Source organism: Macaca fascicularis, chromosome 2, assembly GCF_037993035.2.
Source record: "Macaca fascicularis isolate 582-1 chromosome 2, T2T-MFA8v1.1".
Lineage (NCBI taxonomy): Eukaryota > Metazoa > Chordata > Mammalia > Primates > Cercopithecidae > Macaca > Macaca fascicularis.
Genome location: NC_088376.1, coordinates 7928555 through 7946381, shown reverse-complemented (window position 1 = coordinate 7946381; position 17827 = coordinate 7928555). Strand labels below are relative to the sequence as shown.

At 35.8% G+C, this 17827-nt stretch overlaps 1 protein-coding gene across 4 annotated transcripts in view; it reads left to right on the top strand.

Annotated features, from left to right (window-relative positions):
• IL1RAP (interleukin 1 receptor accessory protein) overlaps positions 1 to 17827 on the top strand; it is a 144816-nt gene that overhangs the window by 82975 nt on the left and 44014 nt on the right. For all 4 annotated transcript variants that reach the window (XR_010584867.2, XM_065539712.2, XM_005545406.5 and 1 more), the window contains exons 3-4: positions 8450 to 8735; positions 13283 to 13469. Coding sequence is in view for 3 of the 4 variants with exons in the window: in XM_065539712.2 (XP_065395784.1) it covers positions 8450 to 8735; positions 13283 to 13469 (473 nt within the window). In the remaining variant the exon portion in view is untranslated. The remainder of the gene's footprint in view (positions 1 to 8449; positions 8736 to 13282; positions 13470 to 17827) is intronic.

Genomic DNA, 17827 nt, shown 5'->3' with positions numbered 1-17827 from the left:
AAAAAAAAAGCGGGGGGACTGGTTCTGGTCTCAGCCAAATCTCAAGACTATCACCTCCACCCTCCACCCTGTTTACAATAATATAATTAATATAAAACGTAGCACAATATAATATAATAGGATTTAATATGATTATGCTTCTGTTTAGAAACCTATTATGACAATTGGTTTATTTCATTCAGTTAAGTCTGTTTGTATGTCTTTCTTTGTGAACATTGTTAATTTCCTGATGGGAATTTTCCGATGCAGATTCAGCTAATATGTACTGAGCTCCTTTTGCATGCTAGGACTTTTAACTCTCGCACAGCACTGTAAGATAGGCAGGGTGGACATGCAAAGACTAGTTTAAGAGAAGCATTTTGTCCAAGGCCATATGGCAACCAAGTGGCACATGATAAATAATTAACTATGGAAAGTAATTCTACCTTAGGTCTTCCAAAATTCAAATCTTTGCTCTTTCTTTTCTATACCTGAGTTTCCTGATGTTTTATACTTATACATCTGTCTACCCCAGCACCTAGCATAGTGCCTTGTGCAAAACAGGTTCTCAATAAATATTTAATGAATACAAATATATGAGGAGCTTTTCTGTGGAAAATATTCTGCTTTGAATGTGTGAGGATACATTTGGGACAAACATCCTAGCTCTATAGTCAGGCAGCTTTTTTTTTTGTGCTACCACTCAGGCAAAAGTAAGTCAATTAATCTCTCTGTCTCCGTTTCCTGGCATGTAATGTGGGAATGGGCATGAAAGCCCTAGAGGGTGTTGTGAGATTAATTAGTTAAAATGTATACCCTGCTATATAAATGCTAATTGCTGTCAAGAGCGTGGGTTGGATTTTCCACTGACTTGGTTTTGCAAAGCTTTGCACGTTTCCATTAGTCCTCTGTGCCACCAAGTCTCAGCCTTAAGAAACCCTTTTGGCTGAGAGGAATGATGACTTTGTGGTTCTCTCATGTTGAGAGGCCAATTTAGAGAGGACTTCCACTGTGGAGTAAACTGAATAGGAAGGGACATTCTAAACAAAAAAGGAATTCTTGTGCCAGTAATTTGCTAAATTCCCTTTGCTGTTATTAGAGACAAATGTATTTGCATAACAGCCTTTTCCTGTCTTTTCTGAGGCTGGTGCCTGCAGTGAATCATATAATTAATTTGGTATTACATGACACTCCAGCCCGTTGCCATAGATTTTATTTTTATTTGTTCACTGAATAATATAAAAAGCTCTGACAAAATATGCTCAGGTGGCTGTCTAGAAAACTTCAAAACTCACAGAACTAATTTCAAATGGGTAAATATCCCAAAGAAAAAGCTCAATAATAATAATAATGTTTATGAATACTAATACATATATTTTCAGTCTCTTTGGTACAGGAGGCTGACTCATTTTGTAAACATATTCATTTGATCTATAAAACATCATATAAGGGAGATACATGGCAGTTATAATTATTTCATTTCCCTTTAAAAATGTATTGAATTTAATTGAATACGTATTAAGCCTATGAATTGGGCCATGGTGATTGATTTTCATTCAAATTTTAGTATGTGAGGAACAAATGCTTTTTAAAAAAAATGTCTGGTCTTGATTTATTAACTTATGTTGTGAAAGGAAGATTCTACTTTCCTTTCTTTATTAATCAGGATAGGCAATAGTAGTTGCTATCACAAATCTCAGTGGCTTAACACAGTATTTATTTTCCACTCATGTCACAGCCCCTTGAAATTCAAGTGGCATACCTGAACAACTCTGCTCTGAGCAGAGGCAGGGATCCAGATCCCTCCCATCCTGTGAAGCTACCTTTTCATCAGTTTCTGGATTTCAGGGCCTCCATTTCAGCGAAAGAGAGCACCAAAGATTGTGCAGGGGATTTCACGCCACAGCATTTCTGCCCACCTTTCATTGGCCGGAGGAAAATCACATGGCCCCAACCCAATTACCAAAAATAAGTAGTTTACACATGAGTCAAGGAAAACAGAATTAATGAGCATATAGACAGTCTCTACCACAGTCTGTTCTTGTGATCACTAAAATTCCATTTTATAATTCCTCCTAAATTGGTCTGAGTATATGCTTGCAGTTAAAATGTTATGTTAGCTCTCCTTTTTTTTTTTCTCCTCTTTTCCAGTCGGCATTCTCCTACTTTACGAAAGAAAAATCTACATGTTACTCATCACCTGTCTTACTATTAATTATTGCTCAGGGCTATGAAGACTTTCAGGGTCCAACATGACACTTATTTTATTGGTGTCAGAATGTCTCCTTAATAAGGGCACTATTACACCCCAGCAGGCCTTCCTTTTTCTCTCCAGTTTACCAGTGTTTCTATTAAGAGTGAATAATGACATCAGAATGTGATCTGTGGCCCAAGTTGGAGTGATCTGAATTGATACACATTGTAGAGTGGGGTTGTAGGAGCGATACTAATTCCCATTTAATAGTCTTTCCTCTACCATCATCTAATTTCAGTCAAAAAAGTGCAGTCTTGAGGGAGATGCTTTTGCAAAACACATAAAGAATATCTGTAGGAAATACCAAAGGCAGTGACATCTTATTTTATCTAGACAACAAACAGTATAATGAAATTTCAGACTCCATTTGCTATCCAACCGTTGTCATCTTTTTTTTTTTCTATATACTTTATCATTCAAAGTGAAACGACTGTCAAGCCAATACATAACAACACAATTTTTGGAAACAAAATATAAAATCAAAAATATCTCTAACAGAAAGTAGTTATGATAAGGATGGTTTGACATAGAATGGGTTTGCCAACTGTATTACATGGTGTATATTTTCTTCCTTCTTTCCTTTCTTCCTTTTATTCTAATTATTATTTTAATTCATTTGAAAGCAAATTATGCATAGATTTTTAAGGTCCATATATTAAAAAACATATCAAAATAATTATATTCTTTCTGCCTTAACTATCCTCACTTTTACTAATTACGCTTCTCAGAGGCAACAACTTGGATATCTTAACTTATCTCTTATAATATTTCTCAACTATATTTTGCTAACCTATTTGTATACATTGTTATCTTTTGTGTAGTCAACCCTAGGCATTATCTTTTCACTTTTTTCATTATAGTAAATGAGGATAATCTCACTGAAACTGCTATCCCTTCTACCCATTCATCTCTATATTTCATATTTGGTCGAATCAATAATCATTTCATTAATATGTTTTCACATATTTATGGACTATAATTCTATTACCTTTCTTAGTTTTTGAAGTTATTAACTGCATTGCTTTTCATATGCTTATTTTAATTTGTATGTTTTTGTAACCATTTCTATAGCTTTCAATTGCCTGTCAGCATAATTTTTCACATTTTTCACACTGTTAATGTCCTCAGATAATCTGTCAGTTGTGATTATTTTTTCCCTTATTGGAGGTTTCCAATCCCTACTACCTATACTGGTTCATTACCAAGCCCTGGTGCATAGCTTTTATCCTTGGGTCTCGTTCACTGTCATTCTGAGGATCCCTTTTCTCTCTTGAATTAGAATCCTATTCCCAATCCTAGGTTTTCTCTATTAATGTTTTATTCTCTCATTTTTGTAGCACAAATTCTCCGTAGCTCCCTGATAAGGAGGACATGGTAAATAAATTGTAGAGTCGTTGTGTGTCTACATTTGTCACCTTCACACTTGATTTTTTTGTTATGTTTAGGTTCTAGATTGGAAATAATTTTCCTTCAGATGCATTGCTTCATTATCTTCTAGTTTCCGGTCTTGTGTTTGGGAGTTCCCAAACCATTCTCATTCCTAATATTTTGTAAAGTGACTTTTTTTTTTCCTTTCCTTTCTTACTCCCTGGCAGTTTGCAGAATCCTCTCTTTCTCTGCAATTATTGTGAAATATTTATGTGGTGTAAGTTTATTTCTATCCATTGTACTGGGGCAATTGATAGGTCCTTAGAAGGTTGTATAGTTCAGTTCTCAGATTTTGTGTTTTTTTCCTGTGAATTATTTAATTGAGAATTTTCTTTGTATTTTGGTTTTTTTTGTTTGTTTGTTTTGTTTTTTGATAGGTGGGGTGCAGAGGCTCCTCTTACTGAGAGATTGAGATTCCTGGACTGTGCTTCTGACTTTCTTATCTATTTTCTATTTCTTTTTCTTTCTACTCTGCTTTTTAGGAAATCTTTAAATTTAACATCTAAAAAAATCTATTAAAGTTTTTTTTTGTTTGTTTTAGTGGGCTTTTTTTCTCCGGATATTGCTTTGTTATAGCATTTGTTCCTGCTTCATGGATGAAACAGATTCCTTACTGCTCTGAGAATGTTGACAGTATTTTTTAAATGTTTACTTTTCCTTGAATAATTTGATTTTCTCCAAGTTCTTTTTACTTTTTTTTTTTCTGACATTACATTTTGTGGTACAGGTTTTTCTCAGATTATCTGCTCAGATTTAAGAAGAAGTGATTAAGAAGCTGATTGGAAATTCTAAATGTGAGTGTGAAGCCATGATGCTCATTCAACTTGTGCTTTTCTGTTGGATGATGTGGCTGCACAATTTTCTAAAGAGCTTCTGATAGTAAGATTGTCATATCTTTCTTCTTAAACTGGCCAGATTTTCCACAGAAGATTCTTTCATTCTCTTCTGTGGAGAGTAAATGTCTGACTGCCCTCATCCTTGGAGCTGAGTGAAGAGATTGTTCAGTACTGGAAGAGTGGGCTTGGAACAAAGCATGTAACTTTTTTATATAGCTGTCATTCTGTCTTGTTTATTTTACCGTTCTTCCCATATCCTCGGTTTTGAGATACCTGACTGCATGTGCCAGGATAGATTAGTGATATTGGTAATAAGCAAATCCAAATTATCTCTGCCTTAAAAGAACAAAGTTGTGTGATATGCCATCCATCAAGGGACCCAAGCTAAGGGAGCCTCTGTCTCTGGGCTTTCATGTTTGCCAAGGCAGAAGAAAAGGGAAGTTTGTAAAATATACCCCACCTCTTAAAACATCCACCACAAGTAGCACTGACTACATCTTCTTGGTCAAAGTAAATCACATGGCCGCTCCTTACTTCAGAGGTGTAGAAATGTACAATCTTATAATATGCCGAGAGGAGAACCCATAAATGGTGGGTAAACAGCACTAATGACTCTTTATCTTGGTGCTGATAATTCCTGGGTCTTTTCAGCATCCTGAACTACAGATTGGTTTGTTCTCCAGTTCTCTGCTGCTGGTTTAGGATTTGTCTTTTTAGGTGTGCTAAGCCTGTTACCACTTGTCCATGTTGGCATTACCATTGTCTTTTCTCCTGCTCTTGCAGTTACTTGGGATTATGTATTAAACATTATTTTAATTTTCTTTTGTTTTCTTTTTTTTTTGAGTCTTGTTCTCTTGCCCAGGCTGGAGTGCAGTGACATGATCTCGGCTGACTGCAACCTCTGCCTGCCAGGTTCAAGCAAGTCTCCTGCCTCATATTTCCGAGTAGCTGGGATTACAGGCACCTGCCACCATGCCTGGCTAATTTTTGTATTTTTAGTAGAGATGGAGTTTCGCCATGTTGGCCAGGCTGGTCTCGAACTCCTGTCCTCAGGTGATCCACCCGCCTTGGCCTCCTAAAGTGTTGGGATTACAGGCATGAGCCACCACGCCCAGCCAAAACTTTGGTTTTACTTTTATACAAGCTGAATAAGCAAACTCTGCAACTTTGCAAATATGTTAAAAGAATGTGATACTTTATAAAATACATTGTATTACAATTGTGCACTGATGTGAACAACACTGTGATTTTTGCAATTATTTCTCTGTATGTTGAATTTTAAAAGTAGCTTCTAAGTAAAAACATAGCAACAAATAGTCATTTGTTGAGTCTTGAAAAAACTGGTTTGTTAAATTTCCCAGAGCTTTATTGCTTACATGACAAATCCTTTTGCAAGTCAGAAAGCTTCGGATTCTTTGCTTTTATCAGTATTAGAATAATGGCAAGTGAGTTGTTTTGCCAGTTATCCACTGCTACAAAAAAGGAGCACACAGTTCAATGACCAAACTTCATTTTATTTATTTCACTTGTGTTTTTGCTTCTGAGTCTGTATCTGGTGTGGCTCAGCTCATCTAGGCCGGGCTTGCTCTTGTCCCTTTGGTCAGCTGTGGAAAGCCAGATAGCCATACTTCTGGAGGTGGGCCAGCTGCCAGCGGGGGTGTCTCAGCTGTCCTCTGTGTGGTCTCTTATTTATTAATATGCTTTCCTGGACTTGTTCTCATGGTGACAACAAAGTTCCAAGAGAAAAAGCAAAACCTTTTAAGTCTTAGACTTAAGATTGTCACACACCACACAATCACTTTTGCTGCATTTTGTTTGCCAGTATAACTCACAAGGACAGCGCAGATTCGAGGGGTGGTAAGATAGAATCTTGATTGGAAAACTCACAGTTTCAAATTGCAGAGGATGTGGATACAGGGGGAAGGGAAAACTAGCACTGTTTTTGCAGACTCTGTATTCCAGAGTTTTCAAGTGATCATTAAAAATAATGTTCGATGATAAAAATATAAAATGGGTATACAGCTCAGAAAGAATTTCAAGGATTGAGTGACCTTGTAGAACTAAGCTCCTTTAGTCCCTTACTATAAACAAATTTTCCCAGTTCTTACATGTAAGCAAACAGTTTTTAACTAGTACCCAAAAACGCCCATTCAAAAATAGCCCTTCTATATTACTGAGAAATGATTTCCAATACAACCTTTACATTTAATAATCAATACTTACTTATAAAATGAAACATATTATTTAAATGTATAAGACATTTCAAAAAATCTTTTAATATTTAGCACTTTACATATTACACAAAAGAATAAAATGATGACAAATAAAAAATAAACTATCAAACATAAGAATATATTCCATTAAAGTAAATTTACACGTGGAGATAGTGGAATTAATGTTAAGTTCAAGCAAAAAGAAACTATGGAATTTATAATGATTAAAAGAAAGCTTTTTAACATGTTTTTAGGTTGGATATTGGTGTATGACAAATCACTATTCCATTGGATGTAATTAAAAGAATGATGTAGCTCTTTTCTTTCAAAATGGCATTACTTATGACACTACATACATCCTTTCCAGTTATACTTAGCATGAAAAGTTTTAGATGTCAATGGAAATGTCAGGAAGATTACAGAGTTAAAAAATATATACATAAATGTGTGTATGTGCATATATTAGGGACATGAGGAAAAAACTACTTTAAGGTGATGGTTTTGTGGCCCACAGGACTCCATCACCCCGACCTCTATTCACCTTTCATCTGGTGACTTCTAGAGCCCTCCATTCAGATATCACTCTTAAGAAAATAAATATTTTCTTATTTTCTTAAAATAAAGAAAAAAATTCTTTAAATCATTTTTTTTTTTTTCCTGAGTAGATGAGTGATTATTTTTCATTATAAAGGATAAATTATACAAGCCATTACTCACAAGGACAGCGCAGATTCGAGGGGTGGTAAGATAGACTCTTGATTGGAAAATTCACAGTTTCAAATTGCAGAGGATGTGGATACAGGGGAAAGAGAAAACTAGGGCTGTTTTTGTAGACTCTGTATTCCAGAGTTTTCAAGTGATCGTTAAAAATAATGTTTGATGGTAAAAATATAAAATGGGTATACAGCTCAGAAGGAATTTAAAGAACTGAGTGACCTTGCAGAACTAAGCTGCTTTTTTATTTGACTCTGTCATTGGAACTGTAGCACCTTTAGTCCTGAATGAGTATTCCACCAATGGGTGTTACCGAGATCTCTTGATTTCTTGAGGTCTGCTGCCCTGCTGTCCAGTAAAGTAGAGTAAGACATATGTGGCTGGCCCAGATTGAGATGTCAGTGTAAAATACGTTGAATTTTGAAGACGTACCACAGAAAAAGAATGTACATGTAAAATAGCTCGTTTTTTGATATTTTGGATATATTGGGTTTAAGAAAATAGTAAAATTAATTTCATCTGTTTTGTTTTACTTTTCTAGTGTGGCAACTGAAATGTCTAAAATTACATATGTGTGTTGCATTCTGATTTCTACTGGACAGTACAGACCTAGCCCAAAAATCAGAAGACCTAGAACAAACTGGGAGTCCTTTCTCCCATTTGCCCAAGGGTTATCTTTTCAGTTCCAATTTCCTCCTTAAACCATTCTCTGTTCCACAAAGTGAAAAAGCACAGGATGTCTTTTTTAGGTGAAACCTTCTCCCGTACCTTGCAGGGCTTACCAGGGTCAAGCTATCAGATCAAATCATTATCCAAGAGATACTCAGAAAATAAAAAGCAATGGGGAACAGCAATTTCTTCACACCAAAGGTGCCTACTGTATGCAGTTATTAGAGGGAGGCTGGAAGATGACCAGAGAAAGAGGTTCTGGAAAAGACGGGGTGCCCTGCGGAGAAGGTGTGTTCTTTCGAGGCCTTTATTGTAAAATGACTCATCTGCCCTTTCTTTCTTTTTGATTATTCCAGAACGCTGCGATGACTGGGGACTAGATACCATGAGGCAAATCCAAGTGTTTGAAGATGAGCCAGCTCGCATCAAGTGTCCGCTCTTTGAACACTTCTTGAAATTTAACTACAGCACAGCCCATTCAGCTGGCCTTACTCTGATCTGGTATTGGACTAGGCAGGACCGGGACCTTGAGGAGCCGATTAACTTCCGCCTCCCTGAGAACCGCATTAGTAAGGAGAAAGATGTGCTGTGGTTCCGGCCCACTCTCCTCAATGACACTGGCAACTATACCTGCATGTTAAGGTAGCTTGATTCTTGGCAGTGACTTTCTCTTTTCCCTTTAGTTTCTGGGCTTTTGTCCAGATGATCCATGTGCTAGGAAGCTGGGGAGAAGTCGGAAGCATTTAGATAGAGTTTAGTGAGGTAATTCTCTGCAGCTTAGCTGAAGGGGGCTGAAGGAGGTATGCAGAGAAATTGGTTGTGGCCCTTAGAATGTTCTCCAGAGGTAGTTTCTTCCCAGACCCTGAGACATATCAAAGTTGTGTAAAAGTGGAGCCTTGTTATTAATCCCTTCTCATGACCTGCGTGCCTTTATGCCTCACCTGGAGACATCCATTTATCCAGACATTGAACAGGGAAGGGAATAGAGCCCATTTGTATCTGTTATTCTTGGCATCTTTCAAAGTACCCGGCACAGAAAAGAAACTCAGGGTGCATTGTGTGATGCACAATGCCTCCCAAATATGTGTGATGCGATGCCTCCCAAATATTATTTTACTTTTTTAGTGTGGCAACTGAAATGTCTACAATTACATATGTGGTTCACAGTATCATTTCTATTGGACACTGCAGATCTAACCCCCAAATCAGAAGACCTAGAGTGAACTGAGAGTCCTCTCTCCCATTTGCCCCAGGTTTGCCTTTTCAGTTACAATTCCCTCCTTAGAATTTTCTCTGTCATAATATTCTCCCAAATGTTCTTTTGGGAGCCATGACATGTATGTATGACAATGCTTTTTAAACTTCTCCCAAATTTCTCCTGAGAAGCAAGAGAATACCATTATCTCTGGCAATCTAAGGATTTAATCCAAACAATTTATCATTACAGTAAAATTTCTTTCCAATCCACTTTTTTTCCTTTGAAAGTTTTGTAAATTTTATATTTTACTCTACAGTATTCCTTTTTTTTTTTTTTTTTCGCATTAATGTTTTTTGGGGGGAAAAAAAAACTGAGGCTTCTCGACAGAATAGAATAGCCCTTTTCAGGGTTATCCTCCACAGAATAGCCCTTTTCAGGGTTAATTATTTGATTACTTTTTACCAGCGGTCACTTTTTAGGTGCCAGGCATGGCCTTGTTTTCTAAACTCCCATCTAGGTTAATTTTTTTTTTTCCTTTGAACGACTTCCTACTATTTAACAGATGTGTTGCTTTGCTAGGACTGCAATGACAAAATACCACAGACTGGGTGACTTTAACAAACAAAATTACCTTCTCACAGTTCTGGAGGCTAGAAATCCAAGATCAAGGTGTCGGCAGGGTTGATTTCATTCTTGGTGCCTCTATCCTTGTCTTGTAAATGGCCATCTTCTCTCCTTGTCTTTACATGCTCTTTCCTCTGTGTGTTTGTGTCTTAATCTCTTCTTCTGATAAGGATGCTAATAGTATGGGATTAGAGACCATCCTTGTGACTTCATTTTAGCTCAATTATGTCTTCAAATTTTCTGTTTTCAAATACAGTCACATTCTAATGTACTGTGAGGTAGGACTTTAGCATGTAAATTGGGGTGGGGTGACACAGTTCAGTCCATAACAATAAATAATCACAAATGTTTTTTCTCTCATAGAGAGTCTCCACTCCCTGATGGAAAACTAGGACTATACTTTGGTAAATGTAAGCTATGTTATGATTATGTGAAAAAATACCTCTTTTCTATCATAGAAAAGCCTTTAGATCACTGTGTTCTTGGGAGTTGGAGGTAAGGGAGAATCCCTGTAACCTCTGAAGGCCCTTCTGAGGTTTTCACTGGAAACTTGAATCTTATTGGAGTGGGCTTTAGACTGGTATATGGGTTTCCAAGGATCCTGAAGTACTCATGTTCTCATTATTTATGTTCTAATACAATGTGGTAGAAGTTAAAGCAGATTATAGTGGAAAGAGCATTAGGAGAAGACAGAGAAACTAGGCCATCACTTCCACTCTGCCACTACTTAGCTGGTGACTTTAGGCAAGTCCTGTCCATGTCTGAGAGCTGTGGTATCTACATCTACATAGGAAGAGAGTTGGCATACATGCTTGTTGAGCTCCTTTTTATCTTTGATAACTGTTCATCTGTTAACATTTTCCAGTGGGAGGAAGTCTTCGGGAGCTTTCTGTTTAACTATGGTCTCCACTGTGTATCTTAGTGTTTCAGTATCAGTTTTACTTTTTCCTTAATTACTTACTACTTGCCTGTAGCTCTTCCACAAACTTGTCTAATCTTCTTTTACATTGTAGGAGTAGGGCTGCATGACGGTTAAGACCTGCATAAACCTTTAGTGTTATTTATCAACTTCCAGATTGTCACCTCTTCAGTTTACTTCTCTATCTTCCATGTTCTTAAAGCAAATCTAGAATTGAAGTTGTCTGGTGGGAGCACTACCATGTTTCCTGTGTTACTGAGGAAATGTATAAGCTGAGAATGACCTTAAACTGAAGCATGTAGAACCATAGGGCAATAAAATTAGTTTCATCTTTGAGTATTTTCTTTATATTCTTGCCCCAATACTGTTCAACTTTGGAAGCTAAAAAGTCAGTCCAATCACTGTTCTTCGTATTTTTTAAAATCAGAAAATAGATCCTTAAACTTAAATTTCCCTTCTATAACTTCCACCTATAGAGTCTGGGGCAGATGTTTTGTTATTTGTAGGTATGGATCATGCCTACCACTCCCTCTTACCCCCTTCTGAGTATTGTCACAAGTCATCTTTAACACCCCTCCCTCCATCTTTGAGAATGCATACCCCACCCTTTCCACTAAATTTAGTCTTTATTCATAAGTCATTTTGGTACCCAATAAGCCAAATATGTGTGATGTGATGCCTCACAAATATTATTTATACAAAAATCACAAAAATGGCTAGACATAGACTCCTTATCCCATCACCCTAAAAAATTAGTTGATTTATTATTCTATGTTATTTTTCATGTTTACCTATATTTAGACACAAGTTTTACATCCATTCCATTTACTTAATAACAAATATTTGTTCAGCAGTTACTGAAAGTTAAGACACTGTACTAGATGCAATTAATGTAATAAAAAACATAAATAGTGTTGTGGGACTTATATTTTACAGAGGATATTGACACATATCTATAACATAACCATCTAATTTTGAATTATAACAAATTTAACCAAGGAAATGTCCAAGGTGCTCAATAAACGACAGACCAAATTTAGATATGAGGTGGGAGAAGATAACAGAGAAGGCCTGTATGTGAAATGAAGGGGGTGGGAGAAGTAAGCCCTCCAAGCAGACAAAACAATGTACATGAACATTATAGCACAAATGCAATTCCCCAGTCGTCCTAAGGAATTGTTATGTGTTTGTTTTTTTCCCTTCATGCCTGATTCTTTGTATACGTTCTCACAACAACTTTGAAGGGTTGTACCACAGTTTTCTTTATAATATTCCATTTGTCACATTTTTTTCTATTGATTTTAATTTTTTTCTTGCTAATATGGCTCTGGATGGGCATTTTTAACTACGTGCTGTCTCTATTCCCCCTTTTCTATCATTCTATCATGTGACAAAATATCCAGACATAGGATTACTAGGGCAAAAACAAAGGCTTTTTTATGATCCTGGAAGCATAGTTTTTCCCAAAGTTGCTTATACCATTATTGACTCTGCATAAATACGCCATTCATGCCTCTGCCTTACCAGCACTGAGTATTATTGAGAATGTTTTTAGTGTTACATATATGCACAGTTATATTTTGCTATGTCAAACAGCAGAACAGGGGATATGTTCTGAGACATGTTTTGTTAGGTAACTTTAGTCATTGTGTGACCATCATAGAGTGTAGTTACATGAACCTGGTTGGGAGAGCCTACTACACACCTAGGCTATATGGTATAGTCTGTTACTCCTAGGTTACCAACCTGTATAGCAGGTTGTGGTACTGAATACTATAGGCAATTATAACACACTGATAAGGATTTGTGTACTTAAGCTATCTAAATATAGAAAAGACACAGTTAAAATATAATATAAAAGATGAAAGAAATAGTACACCTGTGTAGGGCACTTATCGTGAATACAGCTTGTAGGACTGGAAGTTGCTCTGGGAGAGTGAGTGAGTAGTGAGTGAGTGTGAAAGCCTAGGACATTACTATACACTTTTATTTGTCTGACAGTGCATAGGTTTGTTTATACCAGCATCACCCAAAACATGAATAATATGTTGCCCTATGACATTACAATGACAATGACATCAATAAATAATAGAAATTCTTGAGCTCCATTATAATTTTATGAAACCACCATCACATGTGTGATCCATCGTTAACTGAAATGTCATCATGTGACACGTGACTATTTATATACACTGACAAACACATTTAGGACCACATCTGAAAGTATAAATACTTTGGTACATTAATAGTAATTAATTAATTGTGCTTTTTTAAAATTCTGTGATGCCAATTGGTATAGGAAATGCCTCCACTATGATTTTATCTCTTACGTGAACTTACATATATAAATGATGTCTCAGTATGTAGCATGGCTTCACTTAGTTCGTTTGAATGCTCTATGAAATCGAATGCAAATACTACCCATTCATTGTATGTTTCTTTTTTCAGGAACACCACATATTGCAGCAAAGTTGCATTTCCCTTGGAAGTTGTTCAAAAAGACAGCTGTTTCAATTCCCCCATGAAACTCCCAGTGCATAAATTGTATATAGAATATGGCATTCAGAGGATCACTTGTCCAAATGTAGATGGATATTTTCCTTCCAGTGTCAAACCGACCATCACTTGGTATATGGTAAGGAAAATTAGACTACACTTTATTCTCTCTAATAACTTATAAAATGATAATACTTATTTACTGAGTTACATGTATAAGCAAAGGTATTTCTCTTCAGATTATCTGATTTATTCCATAATAACTTTATGGAAATATTTCACCACGTCCTCATTTTGTACCATTTTAAAGGAAGTGGTGCACAGTACTTTGTCTCAGCTCACTATTTCTGAAATAACTCTAACTAGAATACCAAAACTACCTTATTTCTGTTAACTTCATGTGAAATGCATTTTAAGAAATGCCGCCCACTTCTAGTTCCTGCTTAGTGAAGTCATAAGCTGTTAATTCATGTGGTGAAATTCAATTCCTTGATTAATCAGTACTGCATTTTATTATTTCTGTGTGTTTTTTTCTTTGCCCTCATTTGTGAGCACTGTCCATCTATGGTCTCTTCCACATCTGAGGGATTTGGAAAATGTTTTGTCAAAATATAAAAGTGTTGGAAGGTAGTGCTTGTAGCAGCAACATAGCCTTCGTATTGCTTCAAGTCTCCACATACACTAAAGCCAAAACCCCATGGACAGAATTTACAGCATAACTCAGTGACAGATTATCCACAGGAACCACTTTTGATAAAGCCACCAACAGCCTAAGCCCATATGGGATCAGTGTTTGTGCGGAAGGAAGCAGATGGAAGTAATGTGGTGTCTGTCAGACTTGACAACAGGAGAACACCAAAAGAGCCAACAGGTGCTCACTGGAAAGTGTGATGAACCAACTTGAGAACAGGAGCTAAAATTGGGAGAGGTTTTGCTCTCTAATAGAGGACCGTGCAAAAGACCTATAACAAGAAGCTCTGAAGGGGTGGAAGAAGTTGTAGTTCCTCACAACTCTGAAATATGACCCGCCACGTTGAGGAGAAGCTACTGAGAGTAGAATCAAAAGTAAACCGGATGAGGACAATATATAGGAAGGAAAAAGAAGGACTGGCTAAAAATGGAGCAGGAGAACGAAGCCAGGACATCTTAAGACCAAGACACCATCGTTTTGAAAAGATAGCTTGCTGAAGTTAGAAAATCCTTTTATATTTTAAAATTTAGAAAAAAACTACTATTTCCTAAGTGAGCTAAATGACATTTTAAAATGATACAAGATGTGAACGAATAATAAGAATTAGAAACATCTAAAAATTATATATATTATGTAACTCCATACAAACTTAGAAAATAAATCATTTTAGAAATGAAGCTAATCTAAGAGAAAGATCACAGAAAAAAAAAAAAAAAAGACAATAGATAATGCCTTAAGATCAATAGAAGGTGAAAGGGAGAAAAAATTAAAATAAAAAAATGACAAATACAGTAAGTAAATTAGAATGGCCGTAAGAATATCAGATAAAGTAGACAGGATTACCAGAGATAAAGATGACATTTCATAATAATAAAAGGATCACTTTATCAGGGAAACATAAAAATAACAAAAACTCATGTGCTTAATAACAATGCTTCAAAAATACGCAGCAAAAGTTGGCAGAACTCCGGAGAGAAATAAAAAATCCTACAAACACAGTTTGTTATAAATTTCAAAAGCTGAAAATTTTAAATTCTGTCTCTGCTTAAGTTGCTAATGATACAATTTGGGAGTCAACTTGAAGAGTCTTCTGTTGGCCAAAGATGAACAATTTTAACCAAAATAATTTGAACCTAATTTTAATGGTTTAAATCCTATGAAGTCAGTTTAAATTTATAAGTTTATAATGACATTTCACAAAATTTAATGAGTTACATTTGGATGATGAAAGGAAATCAGTTTATTATCTTAAAAACTGGTAAAGGCAAATAATCAAGTATTCATTCTGGTTTTCCTAGAGGACATGTAACATTGGGTAATGAAGTATTGTAGAGAGGTGCGTTTTGTAAAGTGTTTCTAATAATAAATGAAATTTTAATGATACAATTAGAATTATCATCACCTTGCAACTCTCAATAGATTAATAAATGTAGGCATCTAAGCATCAATGACTGCTAACATCACAAGACGAAAAACCATCAGACATGTTTCTTCTGATAAAAGAAGAAAATATTACGTATTGATTCATATTACCAACTAATTAAACCTGAGTCCAGTTAAGCCTTTGGATCCCACTCTCATTTTGCAGGAGATATATAAATAACATAGAAATACATTGACCTGCAGCATGAATATATCATCAATAAAATCCAGACTATGTGAAACTCTATGGGCCAGATGTGCTGGGTTTTTCAAAAGATAAATTGTAAGAAAAGAAATGTCATGAAGAGGGACTGTATAGATTAAAAGAAACATATAAGGCATTTAAAAAGTAGATAGCACTGTAGCATCTAACCATGCACATATAGGTGAAAAGTATATAAATAAAAACAAGAAGTGATTTAACTATAAAAGTATAGATAGTGACTACTTTGGAGGGTAGTAAAGGAGGTGTGATTGACGTGGGCCATGAAGAAGGCCTTCAAGAGGGACTGGCAAAGTTCCTGGACCTGAGTGAAGCAAAGGCCTTTGCTTTATAACAACTCATTAACTCTTAGATGTGTTTTGCATTTTTTTTGGTATATGCTTTATTTTACAATAAAATGACTAAGAGGGATGGAGGGAGGCAGGGAAGGAAGGTAGAAAAGGAGTGAGGAAGAGAAAGAGATACAGAGACTGATTTAAGAGATTTAACAACCAACTGCAATGAATCAATTTTAGTTGGATCTTTTTCATTTGAAAAAAACTAAAGCAAATTATGAAAAGATCAGGGAATTTTGAACATGCAATACTAACATTACTAATAAATTATTACTTTTTAAACATGATAATGGTACTGTAGTTATGCTTGCAGAAAGAGTCTTATTTTTTGGAGATACTCAAATTACTCAAATATTGTTTAGAAATAAAATTATATGATGTCTGTGATTTGCTTCAAAATAATCTTGGGTTGCAGTGAATAGCTGTACATGAAATAAGACATAGTCTCAATTAATACTTGTTGAGGCTAGTAAAGATACAGGAACTCATTGTTCTCTCTCTGATTGTAATTTTTCATAGTAAAAAAACCTAAAAGATGGTTTAAAAATAATATTAACAGTTTTACATCAATAAGTGTAATATACCTTCCAGTTAAAAAACATATGTTTATTTACCCTGCAGTCAAGGTTTTAATCTCGAGCCTTATTTATTAGTTTGATTCCCATACACATCCTGCCATTTTCTCCTCTCCTTTTTCCTCATGCATTTCCTCTGCCCGGAACATCCTTCTCCCTTTAGAACAGACTAAATTGTACCATCTTTATTAATTGTTCCTTATTCCCTCCAGCTGGAAATTACAGCTGTCTCATGTATTCCTGTTTATTTATACCTGTTTCAATATTATTTTTCACTTCTTTACTTTTTTTAGTCATTCATTCATGACTACAGATAGTCCTCAATTTACGATGGTTTGACTTAAGATTTTTCCACTTGATCATGGGTTTATTGGGATAAAACCTCATGGTATGTCAAGTAGCTTCTTATGATTTGTGATGGGGCTACAGTTTTACTGAATTTTTATCACTTTCACATTATCATAAAGTCAAAAAATCATAAATAAAACCATCATAAGTTGGAGACCGTCTGCTGTGTTGCTAGCATTAAATGTATTTTTGACTTAACCACATTTTTGACTTATGATAGGTTTACTGGTATGTAACTTTCATCATAAGTTGAGGAACACCTGTATACTAGCTGAAGATTAGCTGTGATCAATGCAACGTGCCGGGGCCGGGGAGGAGGGAACACCATAATGAATAAAATATATGCCCAGAGCTGTGTAGTCCCAAATAACCTCATAATTTAATAAAAATAAGTTTGTAAATACGAAGAATTTCTATTCTTATCAAAATGTAAACTTCTAAGTTTCATAAGAGTGACAAGGAGAAATTACTGTTGGTTTTAAGGAGAGAGAGATATGTATCCTAGAAGACAGCCTATTTCTTGAGGGCAAAGCTATGTAATGTCTTACTCTGAGTCTCTAGTGATTTCCAGATTTCTGGTTTTCATGAAAGGATGGCATGGTGCTATTAACCAAGGTATGAAGTAACAGAGGAGAAGCAGGTTTCGGGAGTAAGTAATGGGTTAGGTAATGCCGTGTTAAGTTAGTTGCTGATGTCTCTGAGGCATCTAGCTGGCGGGTGGCAGTGACTAGCAGGTAGTGGTTACATGATTATGAGTCTGGAGCTTAGCAGAAAAATCAGAGCTAAAGACAGAATTGGGTGCATTCATGTGATAGTTGAAGCACTTGAGAAGACTAAATAAAGTGAGAAGAGAACTGAGCTAATGCCATACTCTGGAGATACTATTCATGGGTAAATGGAGAC